Genomic DNA, 14,335 nt, shown 5'->3' on the forward strand with positions numbered 1-14,335 from the left:
CAGCTGAAGTGGGTGAGGATGTGGAGAAAGAGGAACACTTCTCCATTGCTGGTGGGATTGCAAGCTTGTACAACCACTCTGGAAATAAACCTGGTGGTTCCTCAGAAAACTTTACATAGTACTACTGGAAGATCCAGCAATACCTCTCCTGGGCATATACCCAGAAGGTGTTCCAACATGTAATAAGGACACATGGTCCACTATGTTCATAGCAGCCTTATTTAAAATAGCCATAAGCTGGAAAGAAACCAGATGTCCCTCAATAGAGGAATGGATACAGAAAATGTGATACATTTACACAATGGTGTACTACTCAGCTATTAAAAACAATGAAGTTACGAAATTCTTGGGCACATGGTTATATCTGGAGGATATATCATCCTGAGTGAGGTAACCCAATCACAAAAAACTCACTTGATATGCACTCACTGATAAGTGGATATTAGTCCAGAAACTTAGAATACCCAAGATACTATTTGCAAAACACAAGAAAACCAAGAAGAAGGAAGACCAATGTGTGGATACTTCATTCCTCCTTAGAATAGGGAACAAATGCCCATGGAAAGAGTTGCAGAGACAATGTTTGGAGTTAAGCCGAAAGAATGGACCATTCAGAGACTACCCCACCAGGGGATCCATCACATTATCAGCCATCAAATGCAGAGACTATTGCATATGCCATCAGGTTTGCTGAAAGGACCCTGATATAGCTGTTTTGTGTGAGTCTAGGCCAGTGCCTGGCAAATACTGAAGTGGATTCTCACAGTTATCTATTGGATGGAACACAGGGCCCCCAGTGGAGGAACTAGAGAAAGTACCCAAGGAGTGAAGGGGTCTGCATCCCTATAGGTGGAACAAAAGTATAAACTAACCAGTACTCACAGAGCTCCTGTCTCTAGCTACATATGTAGCATAAGATAGCCTAGTTAGCTATCACTGGGAAGAGAGGCCCCTTGGTCTTGCAAACTTTATATGCCAAGTACAGGGGAATGTCAGGACCAAGAAGTGGGAGTGCATGGGTAGGGGAGCAGGGCAGGGGGAAGGTATAGGGGACTTTAGCATTTGAAATGTAAATTAAGAAAATATCTAATAAAAAAGAAGGGAAAAAATGGAAATTACTATCATTAGGTGACAGCTGCTGGAAAAGTGAGATACATTCTTTTTCTTTTTTGTCTTTTTTAATTAGATATTCTCTCCATTTACACTCCAAATTTCAACTGCCTTCCCGAGATTCATTCTTTTTTGAGGTTGTGGACACTGGTGGATTTTCTTGCTCTAGTGGATGACCTATAACAATGTACCTATAGACAATTATGAAGATATGAGCTAGCTGGACACAAATAGAGTTGATGCAGAAGAAGATTTTGAGGCAAGTAGTGATGAAGTGATTGTATTTTATTTGATGTGTATGAGATAATCAAGGTAAACAAATAATTATTAATAAGGATAATCAGTGAAGAGTTTTCTACCGATTATAAATAAACATAAACTTAGAATTTACACTACACATATGACAGCAAGTTTTTGCTGACAGGACCCTGATATAGCTCTCTTTTGTGAGGCTAGGCCAGTGCCTGGCAAATACAGAAGTGGATGCACACAGTCAGGTATTGGATGGAACACAGGTCCCCTAAAGAAGGAGCTAGAGAAAGTAACTAAGGAGCTAAAGGGGTCGGCAACCCTGTAGGAGGATCAACAATATGCACTAACCAGTACCCCACAGAACTGTGTCTCTAGTTTTATATGTAGCAGAGGATGGTCTAGTTTGCCATCAGTGGGAGGAGAGGCCCCTTGGTCTTGCAAACTTTATATTCCCCCATACAGGGGAACGCCAGGGCTAAGAATTGGGAGTGGGTAGGTAGGGGAGCAGGGTGGAGGTGGGTATAGGGGACTTTAGGGATAGCATTTGAAATGTAAATGAAGAAAATATCCAATAAAAGAGAATTGAAAAAAAGAAATGGAAGGTAGACAAACATATATACATATAGGTAATCATGTACTTATATTTATAAATAACAAAAATTATATAAGCTAACCACAGTAAAAATGTCAAATTAATGTCTATGAGAATAAGATTCATTGTATATTTCATAATTTTTCAGGCACTTCGCAAATCTTAAGTTGTTGACTTGCTTGTATCCTGTGTATCTTAGTGCACATACTTTTGAGTTGTATGCAATATTATTTCACATTTGGTCAGTTCCTCAAAGATACACCTTCCGTCTGTAGCACATGATCAGTCAGACACTGCCTTATGCAACTTCTCCTTACCCATGATGTATACAGAAAATGAGGAAAGTCATGAGAAATGAGAGATAAGCCTTTGCACACAATCCTCCCAATTCCCACACCAGTCTGAAGGGTCTGAAGGGCTTAGAAACTCACAGTTTAGATGGGCCATTGTCAATCCATGCCCAATCTTTTTTCTTATTATCATATGACAATCCAATCCAGTAACTGCCTGGAGTAACCTGGAACTGAAGCAACTTCTGTAAAGGAAACAACAGACCTTAAGATGAAATTTCTGTCTGTTTGATGAGAGAAGAACAAGAAGGAAAGTTCCCAACATTCCTGTGTCTTTCTCTTCTGTCTTGTTTTCCCAATGCTTAGTCTCACCATGATAATTTTCCAAACTTACTTCCTACTAGTAGCACATTTATATAAAAACAAATGTCAGCTCAATATGTCATTTAAAATAAAAACTCTCAAGTGTCCTGAGAATATTGGGATCATGGCATGATTTGTGACTTTGTTTCTTAGACAAAGACTCACTATGTAATCAAGGCTGGCCCTGATCTCACAATCTTCCTAATTAAAGAAGAAATTTTTAGATTTAGCATTTTCTTTAACTTTTGTATCAATTTCTTCTATTACATATTCTGTGCCTGAGATAAACAGAATTTTCAATAGAGGGCTCTCAAATGTCCAACAAGCACATTAATAAATGTCAAAAGTCCTTAGCCATCAAGGAAATTCAAATCAAACAACACTGAGATTCCATCTTGCACCAATCAGAATGGATAAGATTAAAAAGTCAAGTGACAACACATGCTGGCAAGGATGTGGAGAAAGGGGAACACTACTCCACTGCTGGTGGGAAGGCATATTTGTACAACCACTTTGGAAGTCAATTTGGGGGTTTCTCAGAAAACTAGTAATAGTTCTACCTCAAGAACCAGCTATACCACTCCTGGACATACACCCAAAAGATGCTCCACCATCCCACAAAGACTTATTGCCAGCTATTTTTGTAACAGTTTTATTTGTGTAGCTAAAAACTGGAAACATCTTATATTTCCCTCTTACATCAATTGAATAATGGATAAAGGAAATGTGGTACATCTATACAATGGATACTATTCTGCTGTGCAAAACCAAGGCATCACGAATTTTTCAGGTAAATGGATGGAACTTGAAAATATTCTCGGTGAGCTAATCAAGTCATAAAAGTATATGCATGGTATATATTCACTTATAGATGGACATTAGTCATAAAATCCAGGATTCCCATGATACACTCCAAATACCCAAGTAGGCAGGACAGGAAGAATGGCACAAGCCAGGATTCTTATGTCTCACTTGAAAGCAAGAATGGAATAGTCATAGAAGGCAGATAGAGTTAGGGAATTGAGTGGGGAGAGGGATCCAGAGAGGAGTGAAGGTTCTGGGTAAGGTATGCATAGGTTGGGGAGGATGGCCTGAGGCCATGAAAATCAATGGAAATCTGCAACTGATGGGGTGGGGTTGGTTATTGACATCTCCCTAAAGAGATGGAAACCAGTGTTAGGGGAGGCACATAAGAATCAATGGGGGTGTCCTTAGCTGTGACTCTATGTAGCCTGCGAGGCTGGCTCCTTTGGCCAGAAAAGAACCTTTGAGGAGTGATAGGGACACCAATGCTTCCACAAATCTTTTGGCCCTAAACTTACCCTGTCTACAGGAAATGCAGGGAATGGGAATGGAGCAATGTCTAATGGAATAGCCAACCAATAACCTTTTCTTTTAAATAGTCATTTCTTAAAAAGAACATAAGAATTCTATGCTGTAAGAATTATGGACAATTTCAGTAAAAGTCATCAGGGGGCCATTTAATTCCACATTTCTCATTACATCTCACTGTGTCCAGAGCTCAACTACTTTCCCTGTTGTCATCTGATTAGATTACTCATCTCAGGCATCCTCACTCTAAGGTTTCAATGAACAAACCCTAGACAGAGGTGATTTACTTGGAACTCTATGGAGATGAATTACAGTCAACCAGAGGATGTGCTGTACCAAAGGTTTAAACTTCATCATGGAAAGACATGCATTCTTAGTATCTGTCTTGTAGACTCCTGAGAAAGGGAGGAGACTCAAGGACAGAAGTGTCTCTATAGTAATGAGTCTCCTCTTAACAGTCCTGTGTCCCACAGTTTTATTCACATTATATGAAAACCATACAAAAATGTAAAAAAAAATAAATAAAGCTGGAATCAGTATTTTATTGTCCACGGTTAGATACAGAGTCTAAGAGAATAAGTGGTAAGTGTCTACAGTACAGTACCAGTTCATCCTCAGTATCTATCTTCAGAAGGGATGAGCTGTAATCCTTGCATGTCTGTTTACATCCACGCCATCTTTTTTTGTCCATGATGAAATAATAACACTTTATTCCATAGCAGAACCAGTGTATTTCCATTCTTCCACCTATAATAGATAATGCAAATTGTTAAGCTTATTATTTTCTGATATTCTGTTATCAGAACAATGTATTTACTAAGCTTGTGTAAAATAATGTAAAATATCAGTCATCTTGGAAATTGAGATTCTATAATGTCCAGAGACCCCTGTATACCTATGATCTATGCAACATTGTCTGTAACAGTAGACATACAGAAAAACATTTTATGTGTCAACCACTGATGAGTCAGTAGAGAAAAAGTAGTACGAATCCACAAAAGAATGCTATTTACCCTTTAAAGTGAAATGAATCAGCCCAACACGATGACTTAACCCTATAACCTGAGCACTCAAAAGAGAGACTCTGTAGGGTCACCACCAGTTTAAGACCCGACTAGGTTAAGTGGTAAATTCCAGTCCAGTCTTGGTTATACAGTGAGTTCCAAGTTACACTGGACTGGAGAATGACATCTTGTCTCACAGTGAAACCCAAAGAGAGATGCTGATGTATATGATGAACATGGATGAACCTGAGGATGGTGTGCAAAGTGAAACATACCAGGTATAGGACCAACTTTATAATTTTGTACAGATCAGGTTTCTAAACACAGCCCAACTCTATGAATCAGAAGTTTGTAAGATACCAGCAGCTGGAGAAGAGGCAATGAGCACTTGTTACTCAGAGGCTGTTAAAATGATATCAGAACTGTAGTTCTACAGTAGTGCATTGTACCCACACTAGTCCACAAACTACTGTGCACTCAGCATTGTGCCATGGTCTGTGTTACATGCGCATACCTTAAGAGAAACAAGAGACTTACTAAGGTGGTTTAGTTGATCATAGTCTATTCTCCTGATTATGTTGATGCCTTCGATGGTATACCCACATTCACAAATGTTTCAAGTTGAATGCTTCACAATGTCTGCAGTTTGTGTATTAAGATCAACTCAATATTAATATTTTCTTTAGTGAAGGGCTTGGAATGGCTATTCTTTATTAACAAACTTTATCTGCAACCTTCATTTTCCGTGAAGAGGAACCAGGTATAGCTCATGTGGGCCTAGAATTTGCTAGATGTCTGGATTGTCCTGAAATTTGTAATACTCCTCCCTCAACTTCTAATCATAGGCATTACATCATTATACTACCCTCTTCTGATGATTAAGTCATTTTAAAGTAATAACACAATACATTTTCCATGGGTCTGGAAAACATCAAAGCTGTTTTTGGAACTTTTTTGTCACAACTTTTATAATGTAGCAATTTTAAATATATTAGTCCTTACATAATGAGAATTGTCACATCTTACTATCATAGCATTTTGAGATTATATGCAGTCATATAATGAAGGATGAGAAACATTGCTTGAGACAGTTGATCTTTTCATCTTTCTAGATTCATTGATTGTTTCACTGACAGAGCTGCAATATGTGCACACTGTGGTGAAGTTACTATGTTTGCTCCAGAGAGCATTCCTTTGTTACAAAGAGGCCAACTCTCTCCAAGCAAGTCATATGAAATACAGGCACATGCACACACATAAACAAACACACACACACGCGCACACACACACACACACACACACACACACACACACACACACAGAGAGAGAGAGAGAGAGAGAGAGAGAGAGAGAGAGAGAGAGAGATACACACACAAACACACACAAAATAGTTTTGTAACTGTAACCATGTAAATGCTCTAAGTCCATTTTAGCATAAATAGTTGATAAATACACTCTTTCTAAAAATTTCCCAATCTGTTGGTGGCCTTTTTTGTCCAATTTGTCGACTCTTGATCTTACAACATAGGCCATTGCTGTACTCTTCAGGAATTTTTCCCCTGTGACCATATCTTCTAGGTTCTTCCCCACTTTCTCCTCTATAAGTTCAGTGTCTCTAGTTTTATGTGGAGTTCCTGATCCACTTTGAGTTGAGCTTTGTACAAGGAGATAAGAAGAGCTCTTGTCTCTAGCTACATGTGTCGCAGAAGATGGCCTAGTTGACCATCATTGGGAAGAAAGGCCCCTTGGTCTTGTAAACTTTATATGACCCAGCACAGGGATATACCAGGCCCAAGAAGTGGAGTGGGTGGGTAGGGGAGCAGGGGTGGGGGGAGGGTATAGGGAACTTTCGGGATACCATTTGAAATGTTAATAAAGAAAATATCTAATATATTTTTTAAAAAGAATGGATCAATTTGCATTCTTCTACATGATAGCTGCCAGTTGAGCCAGAACTATTTGTTGAAAATTCAGTCTTTTTTTCCACTGGATAGTTTTAGCTCCTTTGTCAAAGATCAAGTGCCAGAAGTTGGAAAGAACCCAAATGTCCCTCAACAGAGGAATGGATACAGAAAATGTGGTACATTTACACAATGGAGTACTACTCAGCTATTAAAAACAATGAATCTATGAAATTCTTAGGCAAATGGATGGATCTGGAGGATACTATCCTGAGTGAGGTAACCTAACCGCAAAAGAACATACATGATATGCACACACTGATAAGTGGATATTAGACAAGAAACTTAGAATATCCAAGATACATTTCGCAAAACTTATGAAACTCAAGAATAAGGAAGACCCAAGTGTGTATACTTCATTCCTTCTTAAAAGGGGGAACAATATATCCATGGAAGGAGTTACAGAGACAAAGTTCAGAGCTGAGACTGAAGGAAAGACCATCCAGAGACTGCCCCATCCAGGGATCCATCCCATAAACAACCACAAAATCCAGACACTATTGCATATACCAACAAGATATTGCTGACAGGGTCCTGATATACCTGTCTCCTATTAGGCTGTGCCAGTGCCTGGCAAATACAGAAGTGGATGCTTACAGTCATCTATTGAATGTAACACAGGGTCCCCAATGAAGGAGCTAGAGAATGTACCCAAGGAGCTGATGGAGTCTTCAGACCTATAGGAGGAACAATAATATGAACTAACCAGTACCCCCAGAGCTCATGTCTCTAGCTGCATATGTAGCAGAGGATGGCATAGTTGGCCATCAGTGGGAGGAGAGGCCATTCGTCTTGTGAAGATTCTGTAGTCGGCCATCAATGGGAGGAGAGGCCATTGGTCTTGTGAAGATTCTATGCCCCAGTATAGGGGAATGCCGGGGTCAGAAAGTGGGAGTGGGTGAGTTGGGGAGCAGGGTGAGGGGAGAGGGTATAGGGGAGTTTCAGAGAGGAAACCAGGAAAGAGGATAGCATTTGAAATGTAATGAAGAATACATCTAATAAAACATGTAAAAGAAAAAAAGTTCCATGTTCTGTAAGCAACAAAGTTTGGGACTCAGATTTTCACTAAGTCCAAGACTATCAAAATTTTCAGGGGTAATGGTTTTTAATTCCGTTCCCAGGGATTAGTAGGAGTACCAAAAATATACTGACTTCTAGAAATTAGAAGATTCTCCTAGTGCAAACACAGGCTTCTGGATTTCTATGTCCCTACATAAAATAAGGAAACCCCAAATAGTTAACTCAAACTTTACCACGATCTTAAGCTGCTGGTTGGACTTCAATGCTTCTGGGGAAGAAACAATAGATAATAACACATTTCTGTATTCACATCTCTCCCCTACTACATACCTGTGTGCTGTGAGGAATCTAAAACAGTCTTGGTTTCACTATACCATCTCTTCTGTTCTCTGTTGAGGGATTTCAGAAGATCATTGCCTGTACTACACTCTAGAGTCATATTTCTCAGCATTTCTTCCTTTAAGTTGATATCACTTTGCATGGTGCTACAGTTATGTTGGCAGTTTAGAGTTTTCTGCAGTTCATGTTTTTCTTGGTTATACTGAAAAACTAAATTAGGCACAGATATAATATCAAAATGCTTATAAGGAGTACATATTAAAATTTAAGATGAGAAAAGCTTCATCTTGACATCCAATACATATAATTGCTTTAATTGATACTTTAATATTTATAAATTAGCACTTCAATGAACTCATTATAGAAATAGATCAATTTTTCTTTAAGGTAAGTTATCTGTAAAATAAATAATACAATTGAATAAAATTATAGTGGAAGTAATTTCCCATCACTTCATTTTTTGAAAGACAATTTTACAAATAATAACCTAAGTAAAATACTCAGTGAATATTAAGAATAGTATAATTCTTATTGGAGCATATGCAATACAATATATCCACATACATAGTTATGTTTTAGCACAGCCTGGAAGTGATTTCTTCTGCTAATATAGAGAAATCCAATACAGTTTAACTTTTAATTTCTTTGTACAGATTTAGTTTTTTACTTAAGCATGACCTCAATATACATAGAAGAAGTAGGAAAAGAAAGACATTGATTCTTTGCATAGCTGTTTCTCACTAAATGTTTTTTTTAATATTATCAATCATCTGTGATCAGAAAGCAGACCAACTGTCTATCACCAAGACTTCAGAAGGAGCATAACCAAAAAAAGTGACAGAACAGGGCCACTCCAAACTGCTCCAGAGCTAACACATTAGGTATGAAAGAGAACAGACACTGCAGTATGTCAGAAAAAAAATTATTAAAGACCAGAGATTCTGGCTCATCACCTGATTAGAGACAGGAAAATGGACAGAGTGTGTAACTGCATAGTCCCTGTCTAAAGCTACTCTTTAGGGAGAAGATCAAAGAAGATGTATCTCAGTTACTCACTATTTGTCACCAACACTGCAACAATTACCAACAGAAGGGCACAGAGGATTCCAAAAGCTATCACAATGAGATGCCAGGGGACAGAGCACTCTTAAATGCACAAAAGAAAGCAAGAAAATGAGTAAACCCCATCAACATGAAAAGAGCACATCTCAATACTAATTATAATTTTATGTAGCATGGAAACTGGGGAAATTTTGCACATGTGAATGATTCAAACAGACTGAAAACGTGCTCTCAAAATTGTAGATTTATATGTAAAAATGAACCCACTGTAGAAATCATACATGCTTGAAGTTTAACAAGATTTTGAACTTATTTCAGCTTTTGCCCTGTATTGAGAATCCTCCTAACTCAAACTAGAAGGAGCTAGATGATAAGAACATGCCCTGACCCATTTCTACAGGAACACAAATACATTCTAGAGAAGGCACTGGAGGCATAGATACAATCCAAGTACAAGATGCCAAACTGGAGCTTGCAGTCCACCAAGAAATGTAACTGAGGACACAGAGGAAGAAAGAGGGATGGATGTTCTTGAGAACTGGTAGGGAACCAAAACTGCTCTGGACCTTACCTGTATACAGCCCCATTCTTGAATGGCTCTATAAGTCAACTATATCTTTGCACCTGAAATTTGATTTTGTTCTATATAATATTGAACATTTTGGCATATATAAGAAATTTGGGATCTGAAACTCATGCCTCTGATTACTACTATATCAAAGAAGAGAAAGATCTCAGCTTGGAACACAGCTGTGACAGTGTTTACAGAGAAACACTGGAAAAAAGGAATAAAAGAATGATATATCTGCTTTTTTATTTATGAACAAAATTATTCTTTGATGTTTTCAGAAACTCACACTGGGGTTTACTAATTTCCAGCCCTCCTAACCTGTCATCCTCTCTTCCTTCCTATACAATGTTATTTCCAGGAGGAGACTTCCTCTTCTGATGGACAACTGTTTTTGCCTTGTTGCATTAAATGCTTGGGACATATATGACTATAAAAATACTTTCCTAAAGAATGAAAGTATTGTTCCTAATGCACAAGCTTCATTTACTTAAGACTTTGTTTGTCTAGAACATTTGGTGGTTTTTCAGACTCCAGTTTGTCTGTTAGTTATAAAGGTTTCAGAATTCTTCTTGGCTAGACTAAATAATAATTTAAAAAAAAAAACTCCTAATGGTTTCTCACTTCTCAATTCTCAAGATTTTTTTTTTTCAAATTAGACTCTCATTGTTCTAGTCTGCCCATCTGGTTTCCTTTCTAACTAGCTAAGAACTAAAAAGTAGAAGTAAGTTTATAATTTTTTCTTGACTGCTTAGTTTTTTAAGCTTAGTTTTGAACAATTTTGTACATGATTACCCTCCAACTAAAGTTCTTTTCTTCCCTCCCACCCTTGTGCATAAACAAGCCCAGATGAACTGGAATACTATAATTTTCCATAGAAGCTCAAATGATAATTCTAATTTTTAAACCTTAACATGTGTAAAAAGCAATGTACAACACTTACCTCTCTTTCCAGCTTCTCTTGACCCCTGAGTCTCCTCAGGCCTCACTTGGTTCTGCAAACCTAAAGACTTATGAAATCTCACAGTTGAATAAGTGACCTCCTGCTCACTCATTGTGGGTTTATGTAGAGTGTGTTCTCTGTTAAAATGGTGCCTTTAGTGATATTTAAAGAAAGAGTTAAAATGTACACCTTTAAGTAGGAACCTGAATCTGATGATTCAGAGGGCTGGGAAAGGGTGGGGTCTTACTAACTCACTTAATGATCCAAACACCCTGACTGGGACTCACTCTGCATATTTAAATCCTTTATATTTGTTATAGTCACAGTCATTATTTTAGGAAATATGGATAGAAATAAAATTAACTAATAAGACATTATGATATTGAAACATTGGTTGTATAAAAAATTCGACATGTAAAAAGTTTAGGTAAAATTGGAACCACTGGGAATCATTGAAAACCTTGGAAAACAATCTACTTAAATAACAAAGAGTCAAGGCTTTAGGAATAAAATAAACTGTTGATTTAAAATTATTTACAAATTTTGATAAAAACACAAATATTAAATGTTCTTTTAAACTTTTTTATTTATACATGAATCTCACAGTTTCCTAGATACTATATTCAAAATAATATTTAAAGGTGAATACCTCAGGTGATCCAAGACACATGTATATTGTTTTGGTTTAAAACCTCAATCAGCATAGATGTCCAACATCTCTACCCAGCCATCATCTACATATTCATCACCATTCTTGGACCTGGTAAATGAATTCATCTAGGAAAGATCCTACTAAGTGGAATAATTCAGACCCAGAAAGGCAATATTAAATATTCTCTCTCATCTGAGGTTTCTGGCTCAAAGTCCTCAGAAATGTTTCATAACATTTAATAACTGCAGCAACCATGAAAGTATAATGGGGACATTGCCTGGTGGAGTTTGGGAGCATCATAGCAAAGCATGGAGGATAAAATATGTAGTTTCAAACTTGTCATTCCATGTACAAAATCATGTCACATATAATATAAAATGATATTGCAAGATGTGGATATATGAAAATAAATTTTGTCACTATGCAGTATACATGATCTGTACTGGCTAGCTTTGTGTCAACTTGACACATCTGGAGTTATCACAGAGAAAGGAGTTTTAGTTGGGGAAAAGCTCCCATGAGATCCAGCTGTGGGGCATTTCCTCAATTAGTGATCAAGGGGGAGAGGCCCCTTGTGGGTGGGACCATCTCTGGGCTGGTAGTCTTCAATTCTATAAGAAAGCAGGCTGAGCAAGCCAGGAGAAGCAAGCCAGTAAAGGACATCCCTCCATGGCTTCTGCATCAGCTCCTGCTTTCTGACATGCTTGAGTTCCAGTCCTGCATCTTTTGGTGATCAACAGCAGTATGGAAATGTAAGCCGAATAAACCCTTTCCTCCCCAACTTGCTTCTTGGTCATGATGTTTATGCTTGAATAGAAACCCTGACTAAGACATGATCTAATGCCCATCAAAGATACAATCTGATAATAGTATTAGTAAATAGTAAGTATTTGTAACTGACCTTACCCTTACCTTAATATCTCAGGAGAGCCAGCAGATAATGTGGACAACAAGGACGACATGTTACAGCATTATTATATAGTTTTATTAATTCATGAAAATTTCTGACATGGCTTAATTTTTACCTTATTCCTTGGCCAAAAAAAAAAAAATCCTTCCAGTACAGAATTCTTTTATAAAATTGTTATTTTGTATTATTGCTTTTGGGGTGGTGCTGGCCAAGCCAAGATGCATGTGTCCAGAAGCCAACTTTACAATGTGAGTTCTTTCACTCTGCCTTCATGTAGGTGTTAGGAAAATTATCTTTCCACGCTGATCCATCTTATCTGGCTCTTATTATAACATCCTTATGATGGATAGTATATAATCATTTGATGAAGTTAAAAAGTAATGAGCACCATAGTTCCCTCTACGTTAATTTCTTAGCACACAACACAAGTCACAGCATATTCTGAAAGAAAATAACCAGTACACAATGACAGTTTTCACATGCTGCCAGAGTTTACTTGATCTAATATAACCAACTGGGCTTCCTCATCAATCCTGCTCTCATGTCACACCATGTGAAATTCTCTAGAGAATATTTGATCATTTCATAGAAAAACAATAAGAACAGCTATTGTTACCTGTGTCTCTACCCTGAAGAGATTCTGGTGAAGATAATAGATCCTCCAGTCATGGGGGAAACGTTGTCTTTCCTGGTCTCTATCCTGTAAGAGGCTCCAAGAAGAAAGGCAGAACTAAATTTCCTCTGAGTGATACAATATCTCATTATTCTCTGCCCCTCCTCTTAACCAAAGCAAAAAGAGGAAATTGTTTAATGAAACCTGACTCTGAAAGCAAAGGGAAGGAGGAACATATTGTGCCAGATGCTGCAAAAGAAGTGTCCATAGTTGATACTTGAAGCCTGAGAAGATGAACACTTTTGAATAGAGAGGAAAATCCAGAGTCTTAGCAAAACAACTAGAAAAATGAGGGACTCAAATTCCTCAGCTCCAGTTTTGTAATAGGCTGTTGAAATTTTTCTCTTATGTTACTGTGTTTTGATTTACTCCATGACTTTAAGTTATGCTAATTGTAGCTAAGTGTTTATTAGGAATGCCTTAAAGCACACATATTTCCACTAGTAAAGTCTTCATTATACTCTTCTAGCTATTTTTATCTTTGATTTTTCTTTTATTGGTTATTTTATTTAATTACATTTCAAATGTTATCCCGCTTTCATGTTTCCCTTCCCCAAACTCCCTATCCTCTCAACTCTCCCTCTGCTTCTATGAGGGAGCTTCCCTATCCACCCACCCACTCCTGCCTCAATGCCCAATATTCCCCTACATTGGAGCATCAAGTCTCCACAGGACCAAGAGCCTCCCCTCCCATTGATGCCAGATAAGGCCATCCTCTGCTACATAAGCAGCTGGAGCCATGTGTCTCTCCCTCTTTGGTTGGTGGGTTAGTCCTGGGAGATCTGGGGGATATGATTAGTTTTTTGTTCTTCCTATGAGATTGCAAATCCCTTCAGCTCCTACAGGCCTTCTCCTACCTCCTCCATTGGTGTCCTTATCTATGTATGATTGTTGGCTACCAGCCTCAGCATCTGTATTAGTCAGGATCTAGTAGAATCTTTCAGGAGACAGTCATACCTGGCTCGTGTCAGCAAGCACTTCTTGTCATCTGCAATAGTGTCCAGGATTGGTGGCTAAATATGAGATGGATACCTACATAGATGAGAAAGTCTCTGGGTAGCCTTTCCTTCAGTCTCTACTCTTTGTCCCTGCATTTCATTTAGACAGGAGCAATTCTGAGTTATAAATTTTGACATGTGTTTTTGGCCCCATCCTTTAAACAGAAGCCTTAACTAACAACTGAATATGGCCTCTTTAGGTTTTTCTCTGCCCTTTGTAGGGCATTTCAGATAATATCAATCCTGTTGTTTCCTGATGTTATTAT

General features: G+C 38.0%; 1 protein-coding gene across 1 annotated transcript in view; it reads right to left on the reverse strand.

Annotated features, from left to right (window-relative positions):
• Positions 1 to 10,948, reverse strand: part of LOC110315916 (killer cell lectin-like receptor 5) — a 23,496-nt gene extending 12,548 nt beyond the window's left edge. The window contains exons 1-5 of the mRNA XM_021189877.2: positions 10,837 to 10,948; positions 9,320 to 9,409; positions 8,255 to 8,473; positions 4,544 to 4,686; positions 2,386 to 2,489 (exon numbers count right to left, since the gene is read on the reverse strand). Of these exons, the coding sequence (XP_021045536.1) occupies positions 2,386 to 2,489; positions 4,544 to 4,686; positions 8,255 to 8,473; positions 9,320 to 9,409; positions 10,837 to 10,948 (668 nt within the window). The remainder of the gene's footprint in view (positions 1 to 2,385; positions 2,490 to 4,543; positions 4,687 to 8,254; positions 8,474 to 9,319; positions 9,410 to 10,836) is intronic.
• Positions 10,949 to 14,335: the final 3,387 nt, after the last annotated feature.

Source organism: Mus pahari, chromosome 2 (genome assembly GCF_900095145.1).
Source record: "Mus pahari chromosome 2, PAHARI_EIJ_v1.1, whole genome shotgun sequence".
Taxonomy (NCBI): Eukaryota; Metazoa; Chordata; class Mammalia; order Rodentia; family Muridae; genus Mus; species Mus pahari.